Source organism: Vidua chalybeata, chromosome 3 (assembly GCF_026979565.1).
Source record: "Vidua chalybeata isolate OUT-0048 chromosome 3, bVidCha1 merged haplotype, whole genome shotgun sequence".
NCBI lineage: Eukaryota > Metazoa > Chordata > Aves > Passeriformes > Viduidae > Vidua > Vidua chalybeata.
In genome coordinates this window covers 42,241,540-42,261,647 of record NC_071532.1, presented here as the reverse complement: position 1 = coordinate 42,261,647, position 20,108 = coordinate 42,241,540, and the positions used below count along the sequence as shown (strand labels likewise).

Sequence of the window (20,108 nt, the reverse complement as noted above, 5' to 3'; positions counted from 1 at the left end):
GAACTCTGTCGCCTTAAGGTACAGCGCAATCAGCGGTGAGACGGAGGGAGAGACGACAGACACGTAATCGACGGTGCTTTAATTCAATGTTTAAATATAACATTCATTAAGTAATTAAAATAATGCCAAGCTGCCTTAAAAAAACCAAAATCAACAAAACCAAAACCAACCCAAACACAAATTACCAAAACACAAAACCCGACAGATTTATCAGTTCTAGTTATTGCCCAAGGTTTGATTTGTGCTCTTTATTCATGAGGGCCTCGCCTCACATTTAGCCAGCCAGCAACATTTTTTTTCTAAATATTAATTTTAATAGCAAGTCTTTTAATTCCCTGTTACATTTCACATCCATGAAATATTTGAAACCAATCACATTCCTTGTTACAAGCCTAGAAAAATGTATTTAGGTAGCCATTGCTGTGCACATCTCTTTCAATATTTATTAAAAAAAGAGACAATGTTTAATCTGTTTTTAAAAACAAAACACGGTGAGGATGTACATACACCTCTAAGCCCCTCAGCAGCAATTCCTAAGTGGCAATGGAGAGCTGTGCAGCTGAAGAAACAGTTCTGTGCCTCCCACGCTTGCAGGCTGGCTGGGCAAGAGGGGAACCTTATCTGTTCCTATCCCTGCTCCAGCAGGGCAGTGGTCCATGTTCTCAGCAGGAGCTTACATCCACTCACAGCATCAGAAACCATTTAGAGTCGTGCAGCCACAGGTTTCTGTACAGGTATCCGAGCATCTAACAAAAAAACCCATACTAAATATTTCTGATCAACATGCTGTAAACACCACGCGCATAAACGATTTCTTACTTTACTGCCCTCAGCCACTGGATTGCACAGTATGTGAAATAAAGAAGGGAGATTCAAAGCTGCAGCTAATGATATTGGAAAAAGCATTGTAAAAAAGTATTACTAAGATTTTTATGCAATTAAGTCTTGGAATTACTATAATGGAATTACTAGTTAAAAAGCACTACATCTAACATATGTGCATTCTCCAAAGTAATTTATAACTTGAGAAGCTCACTTCAAATTAGAGAACACTTACCAAACATGTCCAGGATTTTACTAACAGCCTCTTGATTTACATTGTAAGTGAATCCATTGGGCCTACAGTTACAAAAAGAAAGTTTACTCAACAAGTATTTCTTATTCCAGTAATTTCTACACAAATAATCAGAATTAAACATTTTCATAATTACATAGTATTTTTCATCCTACCAGCATACATATCAAATTTAAGGACATGTTAGACTTCAACTGAAGAACAGTCATGGTTTCTTTACCTTTTTTCTTGTTTACAGTCCCCAAATTCTCTTGCACACAATTTATTCCTTTTACTTGAAGGGGAATTTAGCTATAGATATTTATCTTAATCTATTAATTTCATCAACAGAGGCATAAGGAAATAGCTCAGGTCATCAGTTGCCAACTATGTTCTGTGAAACACTCAAGACACTTCAGAGATTGTTTTATTGGGGACTTCCATGATCATACTTTTAAACACAGTAAGAAGCACCACAACACAAATTCTCTTGGTAACAGAATAATGCAAAATACAGCAACAGCTGCATTTTAATCTTAGGCCTATAAACCATGAGCTGTGTAAAAAGACTAGAATGATTAAGCTTTCAGTTTAACTGCTTTGAGATTAGTTCAGTGCTGAAGTCCCCCAAAACTAGCAGTATTCCTGATTATTGCTTGCATTGCCTGACAAGGCTTACTGTAGCACACAAAGAAGCAGTGCTGTTCTTTTCTTATCAGAGCCTTGGGAGGACAGTTGAAAACCAAAGGGTAAAGGGAATCAGAAGCAGCCTAATAGTGAGTTAATTAATTTTGTTGTTAGGTCCCACAGGAGTCTTTCCACTATGAGGGCATGCCATTACACTTCCACATCATGTACAGAAAGGAACTCCATGACTCCAGTAAATCCAGTCAACCTCTGGTGCTCAGGCAGTTGGGGTTCTGCGGTTCTCCTAGGAGCTCAGACATTAAGAATTGCCATTAAGACTTCTATGCACCAGAAATTTAACATTACTTACATTTTCTTCTTCTTCATTGCACCTAGTTGCACAAGAGCTGATAAGGCATTTTTCTGCATGTCAGAAGACAGCGCTTCATAACATTGTGTACTCCCTATGCAAAAGGTAGAAACACAATTAAAATTTTTATAATTTTCAATTAACAGGCTACTCTTGTAAAATCATATTGAGTAACAGCTGTACAAACCCTTCTCCAGAAGTTGAAAAACAAAGTTGCGGATTCCAGGTATAAACTGCTTCTCAGTAAATGCTTCTTTCATTTCCTTTGAGAGGTATCTGAAAATTAACTAACAGGTTCAAGAAAATGAGCATTCCTTTCTTTTAGATTGTCAGCTTGTAATGAGTTAAAAACAGACGTGTCCTTGTACGTAACACTATTCCACTTTGAAAAGCATAGGAGAGGAACTACATAGGGCATCTGAAAGTTTTATTACTGTTTTACAGGTAAGAGAATCCCAATATTAAAGTAAGACTCCGTATTTCTATAATAGCTACTTTAGACATTAATTTTACATTCTTGTTCCTACAACCAAAAACAGTTTAGCTTTTTTAAAGCAATACCTGTTCTGAAGATGAGAAAAAACGGGCACATCAGTACACCTCCACTCACCTCACACATAAGATCACTAACTACATTCCACTATGTTAAACACCTAGTCTCACCAATCTTATACTGACTTACCTGAGATTTTAGCCTTCTGAGTTTGTATGTATTACTAACTACAGGAATGTAAATGTTTAATCTTATAAAAACCTTGGGAAAACCAGAAGAATTTAAAGAAATATGGATGGAATTAATGTCTCCCATAAAAGCTGTCAGATAGGAGATACAAACTCATTTCCACACCTGGCAGGACAACCACATAAAATGAATTAAGCAAGAGCTCCTCATAAAAAAGAACAATGAACCTGGTAGCAGCACACTCCCTGTGAATCTTATAAACCCACAATGAGCCATCACATTACACAGTAGTTATTGCTTTAGTAAATTGGACAAGTCTAAGCCAAAAGCTAAAATTGGAATCCTTGGGGGAGGGTGATGTTTTAGATTCATTACTGCTATTTCTTAATTTTTGCATTTCTCAGCCTATTTACACGGAAGTATCACAGCTCTCTTACTTTCCCTATAAAACACAGGGGAAAAAAAGAGATAATTTTCTGAAGGACAACATACCTGATAACCTTCCACAAAAGGTCTGAACATAGCTGACAAGAAAGACACTGTACCACTTCCTTTGTCAGTAGGGTAAATCTCCTGTTGACTCGTTTGAATGGCATCACATTTTGTGAGTAGAAAACATCCTTCCTCAAAATCCTGGGTAAGAAATGCATAACTAAAATTCTAACATTTACAGAAGTGCAGCTACCATTTCCCACAAAATCAACAACAGAAACCACAACAGGGCACCACTTTCATTTCTGAACTCAGTTGTCAAGAGACTTGAACCAAAATTTTCCTGTCTCCCAAAAATACCCATATAAAAAGGCAGTGAGAACATGTTCTTAAACACAGCAGTTCCTCAATGCACAATAGACCTTGGCACAAAGAAAGTGGCTGTAGTTGCTATTGCAATAGCCAGCCTGCTCCGTCAGGATTTTGTCAAAACAGGGTCAGGTTGTCCAGTTTAGGGTTTTTTCCTGTGGGTGTTTTAAATTTATTTATCTATTTTTAAACTAAGGGTTTGCCTTTATCTCATGTCCAGTGTTTGCAATAAATGATAATACAGATCACCAACCTGCCCTCTACCAAACAGAAAACAAATGGCCAAAAACTTACAAAGTATGGAAATGTCAAGGTCAAAACCATTTTACTGCCAATATGGGCAAAAGCAGGACAGATTACACAAAGGGATGGGACAAGAACATGACAGACATATGAATGAATAAAGCAGTGAGTGGGTGGCTAAAAGATCCCTTAGCATCACAGAAACTATTTCATCTGACTCCCGCAAAGTCAATCATAGCCAGCCACCTTCCTGCTACCTGCTGCTTTCTGCTATTTCAAGAAAGCTGCAAGAGGCAACAATTGTCAACAAATAAAACTTAACAGTGCCAGTCAGCCTTTAAAAAGGCCCAATTCTCATCTATATAAAAATCTATGAGATTTTAATACATTTGCAAGTCTTGAACATTCTTGTGAAAATTATACTTCTCTCTTTTTTAATGCAGGAAAGATCATAACTATCACCATCATATATTTGTCCTCAGCATTGATAAAATAACATTCAATCAGTTTAAAATCCAATTAAAAAGTACACATACCAATTTATATTGGGTGTGAGGCTGATCCAGTTTTTTTACTGATAAACTTGTTTTCACCTGCATTTCAAGCAGGCTGGACCAGAGCTAGCTCTGACCCAGCAGGTTTATGTACAAACTGACAGAGGAAGTCCTGCAGAGAGCCAAGGACTGCCTGCAGTTTTCCCAGCTTGCCTGTATCCAGCTGTGCCAGGAGTGCACACAGGCACACTGAGCCCTGGAATAAGGCAGTGTGCAGGAACAATACTGGCTTTGTCTGACTGATGCCTGCATGGGGCAGGAGGTAAAATGAAGGGAAACTCTTTTCAAGCAAAAAAGGATGCAAGTAAAGCTTCCAAAGACTCTAAGAGGGAAACTATTATGCCATTAGGAAAGCTCTCACTTCAAAAACCTACACAGGCTGTACCCCTAACAGCATTTACACTTCATTGAAAAGACTGTTTTAACATGGATTTTCAGATCTGTGGTGGAAGACTGTTAGCTTTATGCGAAAAAGCCGAACTTGTGCTATAGTTCATTTTAATAGTTCAGAATTGGGCAATTTCATGATTTTTAGTTTTTTTACTGGATTGGAGAAAAAAATTGCATCAGCAACCTTGTGGATTCAGATAATGTTTTGCAATCAACATAACGAAGTTCTCCCTTTGAAGTTCTCCCTCCCACTTATAGATCAAGGTGATATCCCTGTGGGTGTTTTTTACAAAGCACTTGTTTGGCAGAGCCCTGGAATCATGCTATTTTAATTGGTTGCATTACTATGAGTATTTTTGTATAAGGGATGTTTTTACCTTCAATGAAATGCCAGGAAAGAAGATGAACTCATCAGAAAAAACATCTCTTAAGAAATTGAAGCAGCTATAGACTTCATCTGAAAAAAATATTGTAAATGCAAGTGAAGAGCCATTTACTCCTTATTTAAGAGTACCTACTTCAAATAAAATATGGACTTGACATTTGAAGCATACATACAATGGCAGAAACCCCAACATAACAGCAAGTACGCAAAGCACTTTATTCAACTGTTAAGCAAAGGAAAGAGCAGAGGCTTGCAGCTTCTCAGAACATGCATTAAATGCCACAATCAAATCCTACAAAAGGATCAAAGGGTAAACAAAAAAAAGGCAAGCAAAATATCCCCACGCCCTCCCAACACATCCACCATATCCCAAGTATAACAGTCTCGCATAGCTCCTGCTAGCAGTCACAGGAACCTGGTGCTCATCTCCCAGCTGATGGCACAAGGAGCAAAGCCAGCAGCTTCTCAGAACCCCAGCATACCTTTTCTGAAGCTGGGTGCCATCTGCAAGGCGATTGCCACCAGGGCCGGGCGCACGAAGACGTTCAGCAGCTGGTTCCTGTAAGTGGCACACATGAGCACGGCCAGCGCGTGCCTGAAGACAATTTCCCCTATGGCTCCATCTTCCACTCCCCTGTCATTCAGGACCACGTGGCCATCAACAAGGCGAGCGACGTTGGAATGCAGGGTAAGGCCAGACAGGACTGCTTTTTTGGCACACAGGTTATCTAGGAGGAAAGTACAATACTTAGGAAGTTGCAAAAGGGAGCATGACTCTATTGGAACAGCCTAAAATGCACCAATATTTCAGACACTACACCGAACTTTCAGTTAGAGAGATGTTCCAATATAATCCATACCAGGAATTGGCAAACTAGGCATAGTATGATATGGAGAAAACAAATTTCAGAATTTCTGTAATTAAAACACTTTGAATTCTTCCACTTACTAACAGCTGCAAATGGTAATTGTTCCTTTGTCTCTGGAACAAATATTCTGAGCCTCCAAATACAAAAAGGATATATCTGTTTGATGGAAACATTCATTAGTAAGGAAATGGAGACTGTACTTCTGCTTAAGCATTTCCAACACTACAAGTTTTGAATCAGAGGTACAAGTCTTTTTATAAACTCTTTCATCAACTCTCATACATAAGCACGGCCTCGTCCCAAATTAAATTTATAAAAATTCTTAACATAAATATTGTTATATAACATACCTACTCAATGAGAAACATTCTCTGCATCAAATTGGAATCAATGCGACAAGCAAGCAATAAAAACTTCATACCGAATGCTAAAATACACTTTACATGTTCAGAGCACCACAGGCATATCACTATAGCCTCTGACAAAAAAAGCCCATCATATTCCTTTCCCTTAATACAGATTTCATGTATAGTCTCCTTGCATCTTATTTACTCTTTCAACCTACTTTGTTTGAATTTTGCTAAAGCTCCCAAGTTTCTCAATGCAATAGGAAGCAGAAGTCTGTGCAAGTAATTTTGCAGTTCCTGTTTTGAATATAAAATTTTGCAAATGTTCTGCCTGTAACAACCAACCAGCATGACAAGATCAGAAATAACCAGCTGTTTGGAGACCGAAGAATGGAGAGCATACATGCAGTTGCTGGCATCAGCAAATTGGCCTTTAAAATGTATTTCTTCTTTCAAATTGACAATCCAAACCAAAACAACAAACCCAGTATGCAGGTGATGCCTTGAGCAAAGACAGCACACTTCAACAAAATCCACTCAGCTGTTTTCACTCCTCCATTTCATTACCATGCCTATTTGCTATTCCCTGACTACATCACAACTCTACTAAAGCAAATGCTTACATATTGTTGCTAAGAAAATGAACAAAATAAATAACCAAATCTCGATGTAGTATGTATTTCAGTTTACTGTGTAGTAAGATTCTAAATGTTGTTTAAGTATTGCCATGAAATTCTTGCTTTTACCAGCCTGGCAGAAACAGACCTTGCCTGCATTCCTTGCAGTGCTGATCCCTCAAAAAAGTAGTTTTTTTTCCAGAGGTGACAGAGTTCTTTTATATCAGTAGCCTGCTCCTAATTCTTTATTGTAGCAGTGAGAGGGATCCTCGATTATACATAGGACTACAAAAGCAAAGATCCTTGGCTTAAGTCTACCTACAGCAGAAAGGTAAATGTACTTGCATTACACAATACTGTTCTTTGCTAGCTTTACCACTTACATCCTGAGGTTCTAAAATTGCCTGTGTCACTCTGGCTAACAGAGGGAAGTTTCAAACACAGTTTGAAAGCACAATCAACCTTTCAGCAGCCAATATATACACTATATATATATATATATATATATATATATATATATATATATAAAAAAAAGGGGATGTGTATGCAAGTATATAAATAAAACCACCAAAGAAGCCTTCCCTTAAAAGTCGTAATTGTTTCTGAAGATAAAGTGAAATTTAAAAATAAATAGACAACTGAGAGTTTTGATTTCCTCTACCCATTTGTTTCTGCTAGTTCTTTGCACCAGTAACAACTTATACTGTAGTCAGTAACAAGCAGGAAATGTAGCATTACACGGCATTAAGTGGTGCAGATCAGGCAACTGCCTGTGACTTAGACACAGTTCAGAAAGACAGACACTACACAAACCATAGTACTCTGATAAAGTACCTGATAATTTCCCTCTCACACGATAATTTCCCTCCCTTCATGATACTAGAGTAAAATGTCTGTTCTGTTTCCACCTAACTGTTTTTCAAAGTATTATCTTCAACAGGTTAAGTCAAAACCTGTCAGGTTTCAGTATGATTTTTAGCATATCCTAAAATCCATTTATAACTGTTAGAATTCTGTAAAGCTGTTACCATATATTCCTTCCATAGAAATATAATTTATCTTTCATAAGCAACAAGAGGAACAGAAATAACACTTTCTCTGCATACCAGGCCATTCAATGAATCCTCCAAAAGTCTGTGTTAAGCCTTTAAGCCACAGAGTCTTTTCTATTAGAAGCTCAAATTCCATGGCTGGCAAATTCTGGAGCAGAACAGCAGCAACTAGCACCCATGGACTCAAAACCATGTTTTCTATTTGCAGGAGCTCCATTTTATAAGCTACGTCACTGACAAATTCCTGGATATCCTCAGATGGCTTTTGGGGAAGATGCCTGAAAAAACAATGCAATTTAAGGTAAAGAGCTCAAAAAGTCTAACATAAATAACACCCCTCTTTATTTCTTTCATATTGTTCCTAGATCTGTAACTTTACAGCACCTAACATCTGCAGGGTGATTCTATGTGCAATGTAAAACAGAAGTATAGAGCGAAGCATCAGTAGCTGCATGACAGTACCTCAAGCACAGACCTCTGTACTGATGCTGTACATTTGCTGTCTTCAAACAAAATTCAAAAGCATTATGTTTTATAGAAAAAATTGCAAAAGCAACACAATCCAGTCACAGCTACAGCTCTCCCTGACATATGGTCACTTAGCAGCTTGCAGGAATAATGCAAGAAGTGAGAGAAAGGTGAAAATTTTAAGTGGCAAAAGCACCACATTCTCAGAAAACAGAGTTTTGCCTGGTGCATGCATCACCATTACATTTTAAAGTGGCGTCTTCTCAACACAGGTAAAGCCACAAGTAACAATTCATTTCAAAAACACCCAGTCACAAGCACAATAAGCCTCTGCTCAGACCAAACAGGTTCAGCAGTCTGAACAGTCAGATGGAGGGAGATGAGAGAAGATGAAAACAAAGTACAAGAGAACATCTTACTTAGTTCACATAGGTGTAGACTAAACAAATGTTTTTCCTGTGCATACACCATGGAAAGATGCAGTACCTGGGAACCAAATTGTATGGGCACCGATTGATCCTCCCAGATGCCAAGGTTCTAAGGGATACTGGCTGGCCAACGTAGATATGTATGGTACCAAAATTGTCACTGAGGATTCTCCTGGCTTTTAACAACCCCTATGAAAACAGGAAGAGGAAAACTTAAATTCTGGTGCTACAGCATGTGTATACATCCACTTATGTTCTGTTTTTAAGGAATTTACATACAGATGTAGATTCTTTGGGCTTTGGGACTCCTAGGAGTTCATATGCATAGAGAGATTCTTCTAATATCCTCTCATAGCTGATGCTGATGGGAACAAGGTACGTGTCAAAGACTTCACGTTTGAAAAAGGGTTCCATCACAATGCTGAGAAGACCTGACAATTGGGAAAAAAAAAACATGAATCACCCTTCTCTTTCAAAGAGGGAAAAGCAACTGCAATTTCACTTTGAAAAGGATATCTCTGCATTTTAGAAACTGCTAATAGGTGTGCACTGTGCCTGTTCTCTCTTCAAGCAAGCAGAAGCAAAAGACATTGCCCAAACCTTAAAACAGAAGGTAAATGGAAGCAACACTCTTGGACAGCTGTTTGTGCTCTTTTCAGCAGCACTGCTCTGTGCTTGCACGGCATCTTCCTTCTAAAGATTCCCTGTTACTTTTGCAGTTAGAACTACAATATTTCTCTGCTGGCCAGGGGATGCCTATTGTCTAGGAAGAAAATGGTGAAGAGTAATTGAATTTAATACACAATGGGGCAAAGGGAGCAAAAGCAGCAGAGTGCAAGTGAAATGTATTGCTGTTCTTTCTATGGCCTTGGAACCAAGGCATGGTGTTTTCCATACTCGCACAGACCTCCCCAGTTTCCCTCTACATTAACATCCCTTTCTATCCAAAGAACTTACAAAGCACATAGCCACTAATGAAAATGCTAATAATATTAGAAGTTCCAAATCTTAAATAAACATACCAAATTTTGGAGTCAGAGTCTTGGCAGTGCGGCTTCTAGTCCCCTCAAGGAAAAATTCAATTGGGGCATAGCCACTCTTCAAAAGTAAAACAAACAAAAAGCTACTCAGAGAAAACATTACTTCTTTATTTTCCACAAACAGTTTTAAGTACTTCAAATGTAAGTAAGTTGTTTTTTTTTAATGAAAGACAAACATATCTAACTTCAGTCATCTATAAGCCTACATTCATCCATTTGCCACACCATATAGTTTAATTAATGAAAATAATGTGTCTGTCATGAGATATGGACACACAATCCAAAGCAACAGTAATTTATCACTTACTGAACTGCGTCATAATAATAGAGTGCACACATGGTCCTCAGCTACATCAAATCTGAGGTAAAAAGCACTTAATCAGATCACCATGAAGATTTTCAATCACACAGCCAAGACATCCTGCATATCTCACAAGAATTGTTCCAATAGAGTATTTCTTAAGTATACATCTTGAGAGCTCAGCAAGTTATTTACCCTTAACATGGTTTTTACATATTCAGCAAACACTGCCCAGTAGAGTCTGTTCCCACCAAAGGAACGTCGCATAAAAAAGGCACCTGCCCTTCGTAGCAGCTCACCGACTATTTTCATTCCTAGGAAATCTGAAAAACAATCAAAGAAAAAACAGAACCTTACACACAAAATTTATTGATTAATATCAGCCAGCAGAATCAACCACAAAATTTCTAGCATGCTGACTACCAGAATACAGAAGATCTCTTTCAAGGATTCCTTTATTGCCAACATATTTATTTGCTTTCAAATTGTCTAGCAAGGCTTGTACAGACAAGAATGGCATAGCATAATATGCTTTCCATTATTTTTAAGCTGCATTCACTTAGAGCAATTTATTTTCATAACTTAGATGGCCAGAGTTCAGCCATAATAAAGACTGCATTTCTGAAGTACATTGTCTCACTCATCTTTAGAAAAAAGCAGCTCCTACTGAACATATTCCAGAAGACACAGAAATTAGGCAGCCAATTAAACTTTATCAGACCATCTATGATCCTGACCCATCATTTTGGGGGATGTACACCAAATCAGCTAAAATTATTTTATTGTTTTTCAGTTTTAAGCAATGATAGTCAATGCTTAACTTGTCAAAAGCAGGAAAAAACACTTAATGTTAACAAAGTCCTTATGGAAGCATTTAAAACAAATCCACACATCAGCTGGCAACATGCCATACCAACCTCCTTGCCACCTCAATCCATGAAACACTGGAGAGCAGATATTCACTCAGTCAAATAAATTCACATTTCTAGTTGCAACACTGACAATGACTGCGCTGAAGATGTCACAGGTGCCAGAAACATCATCCCAACACCAGCTAGATTCCTGCTAATGTTTAAGGATGTACTGGCAACTGTTTACCTTCCCTTAGCTAATCCCTACAGATCTATATGTATGCTTGAAGCCAAGAGATAACTAACAAAGTAAAGGCACTTATCACCTGTATCAGGATAGTGTCTCCACTCAGCACAAGTGCTGATCTGAGAGTGAGTTTATAAACCACATCTTGTGAACCTCTAACATGATATGCAGTTATGAAATACAGATACAACCATAGCAAACTGTATTTTCTCCAGAAGAATTTAAAATAATACACACGTGCAGGCAGCATCAAGCTAAAAGCCCCTAATTCTTTAGGAGAGCTTTGACCCTGAGGCATTCAAAGCATTCAAAAAATGTTAATCATTAAAAAAAAATCCTTGTAAGCTAATCCTAAGATACTATTTTGAGGTCCAAAACTCAGAAATACTCTAATCCAAGTCAGCAAAGGATTACACCAATAACAACATGTGAGCAGATCCTGAATAATACACAACAGGCAAACTGCAACACCTTGATCAAGACAGCTGTGAAACATGGACTTGTGAATGTAATCTGCATCATCCAGATGCAGCAAACTCTAAGACCAGAGAAATGTCATCTTCCATAGCAAGCACAGCTTCTATTAGTCTTGCTAAGTTTTTGATTGGAAAAGCAGACTACAATAAAGCAGAAGGTTCCAAGATCTCTGCTAGGTTACCTTACCTGTGCATATTACAGCGCTGCACCAGACCTGAGGTGGTTTTCTGCCTGCTTAGAAGACCTGTTTGATACTCGTGACTTCCAAGATCAGGTTTCTAAGTTAAGCGCTAACAGCATCCGGATTATCAATCAGCATATTAACTTGGAAGACATTTACTGTTCAAGCCCTCAAGAATTGTTTCCTACAAATATACTGGCTTCATCTGCTTTACAACTAAGTATGCCCAAAATTCTCTGACCTCTGATATGCCATATCACTTCCCTGCCAGCTCTGTTCTCAGCATGTCACAAAGTTCTGCCAATACCTCAAAGGAATCAGTCACATCAGAAACAAGCATGAGGTGTCTGGTGCTTTGTATCTGGCTGCTGTGACTGCACTTTAAAATGTATGAAGTATCACAAAAAGTTCTGCATCCACAGTAGCACCTGGCCAAGTTCTTGCCTGTTACCAAGTTATGAAAGCAAATAGAAGTATTCTTCACAACCCTTATCTTTGCCCCAGCCTCAGGTCTACAGATGGAGTACTTCTGGGTGAACTTGCTATGAAAAAAATTCACCTTTGACAGGACTCAGCACCAATGAGAAGCTTTCAAACACTCTAAGCACCTTACCCAAGGAGGATTTAACAAGATATATTTGGAGCAGAAGTTAAACACAACTACTTATAGTTCACCTACCAGAGAATGCTACCAATTCTCTGAATCCTGAAAACATTGTTAAAAACATACTTGCCTATTCCTGCTGCAATGACAGGCAAGGCCAAGTCATACGTGTATAGCAAATAAGACAGCATCAAAAAGTCTATGTAGCTTCGGTGGCTGGGCAGCAGCACAACAGGATGCTCCTGAATGGCGTGTTGTAACTGAAAAAGAACAGTGCAAACAATATTGTCCCTGTATTTATTGACTGTTGAAATTTGCAAATATAGACCGGCACAGGGCTTAAGGCAAACAAAACCCCATTTGCTTGAGGGTTGTTTCTCTGTCCACACAATCAATACCTCTTTCAGCCAAGAATCCATTGGAAATTTGGAGCAGTTGTTTCCAAAGTAGTAACCTGAGGCTCACAAGCATCACAGGACTCAAAAACGAGGGGCACCCCATCATGGGATAGTTTAATTCCAATCCCTTTTGATGGGGATGGGAAACCAAATTGGGGCTATCAGGACTGACGTTGCTTACTTCCAGAGAATGCACTGCACCCTCCAGAACAGCAATATCCTGAAATGAAATAGGGGGACAACAGTTCCCAAAAACTGGGGAAAACCTAACATATCTCCTGCCTCAGAGGTGCACAGTGTTTCACCACCCTTAGTATGAGGGTTTTGCTGAACAGCCAGTCCACTCAGCCATATAATATTAGCTCCAATTCAGCTAAATTCATTATTATTTTATAATATCAGATAGAAAACACTCTCAGTGGCTGATCTAACATAATCACAGGCACATGGGATTCCTTACCATAGGAAGCATTTGGAAAATATAGAAAAAATCCTGATAGCTGTTTGCCTTTAAAATACTTACATATCATCTTTCCTCCCAAATTTACTAAGAAATGCACTAATAAACGAAAGTGAGTGCAGTCTTTTTGGTTTTTTTAGAGGGTATTTTTCACATTTGTTATTTGTGATTAGAGCTCTTGTCCAAGTGACTGGTCTGAAAACATGAAAACATTTTAACTTTTTCCTCCCACCAGTACTCACTCTCTGCATTCCTTCTTCATTCACACAAACTCTCTGGAAAAGCTGTTTAAATATTTTGCTTAGAGTGAAGGCAAAAAATCTGACAGCTCCTAGTTGCATACGGTGGCCCATCTCAGCAAGGATTTCTGTGGCTTCTTCTTGAATAATATCAGGTGATTCTCCCATTTCTTTTGCTAACTAAGAAGAAACAAAACAGCAGTGACAAGTTGTTCCCTCCTCCTTGCCAATGCACACCATTCTAATGTGCCACAGCTGCTATGGGAGAACTACTGCAATAATCCACAAGAGTTTGTTTTATGTGATAGGCATGGATCTAATTAATGTCTGGTGCCAGCCAACACGACAAAGCCAAGTTAAAGCTGCCCAAAACCCAAAATAACCTTAGATGTCAATTGCAGGGGGAGGACATACAGCAATCCTCCCCGCAAACAGAAAATCCTCCCCCCATATGAATGTTTTAACTTGCAGCATATTCAGAGGATATTTAAGTTCAAAGAATATTTCCTCTATTATCAGTCTGAAGAAGACTCTCTGCATTTTTCTTTCAATAGTAAAATGAAGCCTGTGTTTGTAGAGACAGTCAAAATGTAAATATTTTAAGTGCATTTGGGTTAGTTTACAAAGAACCTCAGCCTTATCACACTTCCATTTCTTTGTGATGCATTCCTTTGGCAATGGAGAGCTGAATTGCATACAAAGCACTGTCTTTACCAACTGTGCATATCAATGATCTTTCTTCTGTTGCCATGCACATTTCCTTTTGAAGTTCCTTGAAACAGACTTAAATAATGGCCATCCCTCCAATTTGGTATTTGAATCTAGAAATATTTAATTGAAAAGTTAAGGCTTTTACTGTTATGGAATAAGGAATATGACTTTTACTCAGAGGAGTAAACTCCTTTTGCAGAGGAGGAAATGAAAGGAATGTCAGAAGAAAAAGCCTCCAAAAAAGCACATCTGCTTGGAAGCCAGTGCTGCTTACCTACTATTTCCATTTTGTGACATATGAGAAAATCCATCTCCTTCAATCTACCTTGATATACCTTACATCTACTAGATCAAATGTGTTTTCTTAAATGCATTACCAATTATCTTATGTACTTCCACATGTAGTTTAAACTGATTATTTTAGCCACTTAAAGAAGCCAAAAACTGCTTCCACCTAAGCCTGAGAAAATCAGTCTTGCTTAGGAAGCCAAAGAATTCTTCTTGTTATTCAGCAGGAAGAGATTCTGTTCTCATTCACCAGCAAAAGGCTTACCATACAGTTCACTTGTGTGATTTAAGGGCAAATCCCCTATGGAACTAAGAACTTCCCAAAATCAGAAATCAAAAACCCAGACCAGTCACATATAGCAACCTAAAACAAACAAATGATCTTAACTTCCCACACTAAACTTTAGTAACCACAACAATTTGGCACAAGAACAAATTCTAGCATGCCTGTGTAAAGCTGTGCAAACCCTCCCTGCCCAGGCAGGAGGAACCCTAATTGTAGAGTGCTGGGCACATTGCCCAACACACTCTCAGTTTGAAAATTCCAGTAACCTCTAGTGCAAAACTGGTAACCAGGCTGCAATGGCAGGTCTGCTAACTCCCTTCAACCACTTGATGCAGCCAGAAAACAGCCATCAAAATAATTTCCTATCAAAAAAGACTTCCTTTTCAGAAGAAAACATCACACAAACATCTTTCTGTCAAATCATCTGTAAAGTATTTTCTTTCAATAAATTTTTGAGTGTCTCTGGAGTTGAAAGATTTTTTTTGGCTTTCATACTACTTAGCAATCCATAATGGAAACAGAACTACTTTGTGGTGTAGAGTGACATACTTTACTTTGTCACATTATAACACATTTTGATGTATCACAGGTAATACTAGCCATTCAAAGAAACAAATAGAAAAAATTTACAGTAGCCTGTCAACTCAGGACTAACCAAAACATCTTACATATTTCCACACACTTGCAATTATTTTTTATGGCTACTGAAATTAGTTACCCTGCTAATTAACACACACACATACTTCAGGCATTTAAACACAGTGCAAAGTATCAGCCAGCCTAACCATAAAATACTTTGTTATAAAGTAATAGCTGCTCTTCATGTTAGAACACAAAAAATATGGTTACATCTTAAACAGTGTTTCTAATTCAAAGAATTACCTGTGAAATAGAACTCTCATTTTAGTGAAAGTAGCATTTAGGACTTGTTCATAAATGCATCATTAACCTATAAAATTCCTACAAGACACCCTCAAAGTACAAAAATGTCTGCTAAGAAGGAGAGTGATAATGTCTTTCACAATGCTGTTCTGTTGTGAGAACAGTGGAGTATGAGGAAAAAGAGAAAAAAAGAAGAAGTCAGGCACACTGGGTAAATTAATGATGAAGTGTTGTATATGCAAAATCAAAACATGTTTCATGAACCTGACAGTTTTAGTGGCCCCTCCTGTATTTTTTTTCCTGCCAAAAGAGTAATTTATTTACTGGACCATCTTCCATACAGTTACCATTTTAACAAGGTCAGCAACAATCTCTTTTTCCCTGCTGCCATACAAAGCTTGGCTGTGTTCAATCCACCTCATCTTAGAGCTCGTTGTCCAGACTCACCTGCTTGATAACATACTGAACTTGCTCTGAGTGGAGAACAGCACTTTTGATAGCGTTTGGCTTGCAAGGTGAAAGGCCCTTGTAGATCACCGGGGTGTAACATTTCATGGCATATCTCAAGTCACTGGACAACCGTCTTTCCTCCAAGATATCCTCAAACTCATCTCTTTTCTTTGATGTGAGCTCTTTCTGCTAGGAACATACAAATGAAGAATGAGACACTGTCTTGAGCTATTTGGTGACCTGCTTGGCTATAGCACCACAATAATGATATGCACTACTTCTGCAACATTTAGGGCTTCTTAGCTTCAATAATGTCTGCATGCTACACTCTGTGACTGCAGGAACCAATACTACGTGCTTGCAAGAGTGATCCAAAAAGAAACTAAAAAGCAAAATAAACAAACACACACACCCTACCCCTAAAAAAAACCCTCACCCTAATTCCTTTCAATTACAAATTACAAAGATCCCCAAATCACCCTATACCATGTTACTTAATTCTACCTCCCCCCCAAAAAAACCCTCACCCTAATCCCTTAAACTGCAAAGATCTTCAAATTACCCTATGCCACATTACTTAATTCCACACAACAGGAAAAAAGTGAGAGAAGACATAGGCTTTTAAAGCTGAAGTGCCTTGCCTCCAGCCTCTCCGTGATTAATAAGGATTAACTAAAAGACCTTTGATTCCAACTCTCATTAAGACAATGCCATGACTGACATTATAAACACCCAATCATCAACACACAGGAAATAATCCTTGGTATTTAAAAGTTGCATCTGGGGCCTTGGTGACTTGTGGCTTTCACAAAGCTTGGATGTAAGGTACAGCAAACTACCAGGGAGGAGGCTGACCTCACTGTCAGCCACATGACTGCAATACAGTGCACACACAGGTAAAAAGAGAGCACAGCCTCTGAGTAATTTTTCACTGCTAAGCAGGAAAAACCACAGGACATCAAGAACTAATTGTGGATCCATCCTGCTGCAAAAAATTCAGACAAAACTCTTCCCTTTGAGCCAGCAGACCCTTGCGCTGGAGAGAGATGTCTCCTATTATCTCCTATATCACTACAGTTTGTACGAATGACCTCTCAGTCTTCCCAAGAGTGAAATTGTATTTCTCCAAGCTTCAAACCAGCAGCAACAGCCACCAGTTAAGTAAGACAACTGGTGTAAGCCTCTGTTAAATAAAAAATGTATTAGTTATGACCAAGCATATTTATTAGAAGACATTAAAAATAAAAATTCTTATGTCTTCCTCCACAGTTCCATTTGAAGGGTAGCACTGGCAATCTTGTCATTCATTCCACCTCCTCTTTCTATATATGACCCATGCAGAACCAAACTGATAATGAAGGATAAAACATGCTTCATGAGCTCCTTCAGTGACCTTTTCTGGTGCTGAGTGGAATGCCTGGCAAGCAAACACACAGGGCAGCACCAGCAACAGATAAACAAGATGCCCAGCAGTGGCAGCTGGGTTTTCAATCATGGGTGAGGGAGTCGGGTCGGAGTCTACCAGCCAAACAGAACCACATCAGTAACACTGTCAGAGCAGCTGACATTTAGCAGAGAGCAAACCTTTAGCTCCTGTCCATTCATCACCACAAGGTAATTTGGTGGAACAAAACAAAACAACTCAAATAAGGAATATCTCCACTTAAGAATGACAAAAAATCATTCAAAGCCTCATCAGTATCAAAAGTCAGTTTTGTTTTATTGGAGGACACAAATCCCACTAAAATGGTTGACCTTCTCAAGTTCTTTTACCCACACAGGACAGGCAAATTTGGAGATCATCCCTCTACTATAATTGCATTTAGTAGCTTGTATAACTTTTCTTTCCACAGCTGCAGTTTAGAGAATTACCTCACAGTATCTGCAGAACAAACTCAGCAGGAACTTTCAAAACTATGCCATACAGGTATTAAACCCAGACCTCTATTAATGTAAAACTTTTAGGGGTTTTTGTCTTGTATGATTTAGCATTACAGCTTTCAACCTCTCTTCTTTCACAGCTTTCAGTTGGTTAAGTATTTTGCAAGAGCTGAGTAAGCTAAGATCTGTTAAGATGACTGACAAGTTTCTATCAGCCATCTGTTGCTGTTGACACCTTATATCAATCTCTTTGATTAAAATAAAACAGAAATAAATCCCTTATGTTGTATAATGGCAAAAAAGATAGCTCAGAATAGTAGCAGAAAATATTATTTAGCTCTAGGTATCACCTACTCAGATCAGTATGTGACAAGTCATTGCTCACAAAATCTAAGCAACGTTTGTGTCAGTTACAAAAGTTCAAGTCCTGCAATCTGCAACTACATGAAATGCAGACAAAGAAAGCCAGCACTCAGCATGGGCATTATCAGCCACATCAGCAGTCACTGCACTGCTGCAGCTGTTCCCAGTGCAACTCTGGTGCGCAGAGTTTTGCAAGGGCCATGGCCCACTGAAAAATCACCTCTCTGCCTCTGCTCTTTGTCTAAGACTTGATGTGCAACTGATTTCTCTCCATGGCAATAGTTATTTTCACACCTTGTTCTGAAGGAGCACTGAGGGAGCCAAACCACGCACTTTACCAAACACTAAAGATTTGTAACTGTGCTTTTACACATTACAACCAAGCTGTTGTTCCAGCTTTAATTGCCATCTGGTAGAGAATACACTTAGAGAACACACTGTTGGAAACCTGGACATCAGAAAATTCAATGACATGCACTGTTACTGCAACAGTGGTGAAGTATGGAAGCAAAACAGCAGGAGCCTGGAACTCCTCTGCTTCCATAAAAGTAGGATATACAATGTAACGATGGTGCTCGCTATGTCCTTGGGATACCATTACACAGACAAGACACAGAAGAGAAGTTTGGGAAACTCTGCCGAAACACAGAGCTGGTTCTCTCTCTCCCTAGTCCCCTCCTCCAAATGCTCGTAGAGAGATGGGGTTTAGCACCCCACACCCAAACCTCCTGGTCTGAGGTTGGCAAAGGAGCTGCAGGGAACGAACAAGGTCAATAAATTAATCTCCACTACATATCACGGGAAAACCCACTTCGGCCACTCCATCCCCACGACAACCTCCCAGCGCTGAGTTCACCATGGCTGGCAGGACAGGTTGCTGCGGTGCTGAAGCCCTGCGGAGCGCCCGGTGCCCGGACACCTGCCACCGCAGCGAGCCGCTCCGGGACACTGCCTCCATAAGGAAGAGATACTTCCCACCTCCCCTACGCCGGCGGGCCTTCCGCAGCAGCCTTGAGGGGAGATGGGGAACTCTGGCTGTCGCGACAGACAGTGCAGGAGCAGCCGAGGCAGAGAAGGACGTGCGGGAAGGTGAACTGGTGACGGAAAACGTCCAATCCCGCCGGGGCCCGGGAAAGGCCTCGTCCTTCCCTTCGGAGCACGGTTCCCCTTCCCCGGGGACACAAACCGGGGCTAAGGGATGGAGGGGCAGACAGCGCCAAGCGCCGTCATTCCCCTTCAGAGAGAGCGGCACCGCCGCGGCACGGGTGAGGTGAGCACCCCCTTCCCCGCGGCACCACTCCCGCCGCCACCTACCGAGTACATGGGCGCCCCTCGCCGCGCCCGCCCGGGCGCCGCCGCCGCCGCTGTCGCCATGGTCCTGCGAGCTCCGCCGCGCCGCCCCGCGCCCCGCTCGCCCGCCCTACCCCGTCGCGCTGCCCTGCCGCCCGCCGCCGCCTCCCGCGGCGTCCATGGCCCCGCACCACCCCGGCCCGGCTGCCTGGTGCGGTGCGGCGGCGGAAGGCGGGAGCACTGCGCCATGGGCGGCGCCATGTCGGGTGCGA

General features: G+C 40.0%; 1 protein-coding gene across 4 annotated transcripts; it reads right to left on the bottom strand.

Moving 5' to 3' along the window:
• Window positions 1-64: 64 nt before the first annotated feature.
• GNPAT (glyceronephosphate O-acyltransferase) lies at window positions 65-20,097 on the bottom strand. 4 transcript variants are annotated; one of them, XM_053939259.1, is made up of 16 exons: window positions 19,861-20,097; window positions 16,300-16,491; window positions 13,689-13,865; window positions 12,719-12,848; window positions 10,424-10,551; window positions 9,910-9,985; window positions 9,167-9,318; window positions 8,946-9,076; window positions 8,046-8,269; window positions 5,589-5,834; window positions 5,099-5,178; window positions 3,226-3,366; window positions 2,239-2,338; window positions 2,052-2,145; window positions 1,058-1,119; window positions 65-746 (listed from the first exon to the last, which is right to left on the bottom strand). In XM_053939259.1, exons 1-16 carry the CDS (start codon window positions 20,095-20,097, stop codon window positions 703-705), a joined length of 2,214 nt encoding a protein of 737 aa, XP_053795234.1. In that variant the 3' UTR covers window positions 65-702. The 4 variants fall into 4 exon arrangements, with proteins under 4 accessions (XP_053795234.1, XP_053795235.1, XP_053795237.1 ...); XM_053939260.1 differs by having other exon boundaries at window positions 16,300-16,488; window positions 19,861-19,945; XM_053939262.1 differs by lacking the exon at window positions 13,689-13,865 and having other exon boundaries at window positions 19,861-19,945.
• Between the last annotated feature and the right edge of the window lie 11 nt (window positions 20,098-20,108).

What these genes read in the sequence shown, in the direction of transcription:
- GNPAT (XM_053939259.1), bottom strand. Translation starts at nt 20,097, where the DNA reads ATGGCGCCGCCCATGGCGCAGTGCTCCCGCCTTCCGCCGCCGCACCGC. An exon ending in TGTCATTGCAGCAGGAATAG is followed by an intron (nt 10,552 to 12,718) that starts GCAAGTATGTTT and finishes ATTGTTTTTCAG; the next exon opens with ATTTCCTAGGAATGAAAATA. An exon ending in TTTTCAACTTCTGGAGAAGG is followed by an intron (nt 2,146 to 2,238) that starts GTTTGTACAGCT and finishes CCTTTTGCATAG; the next exon opens with GGAGTACACAATGTTATGAA.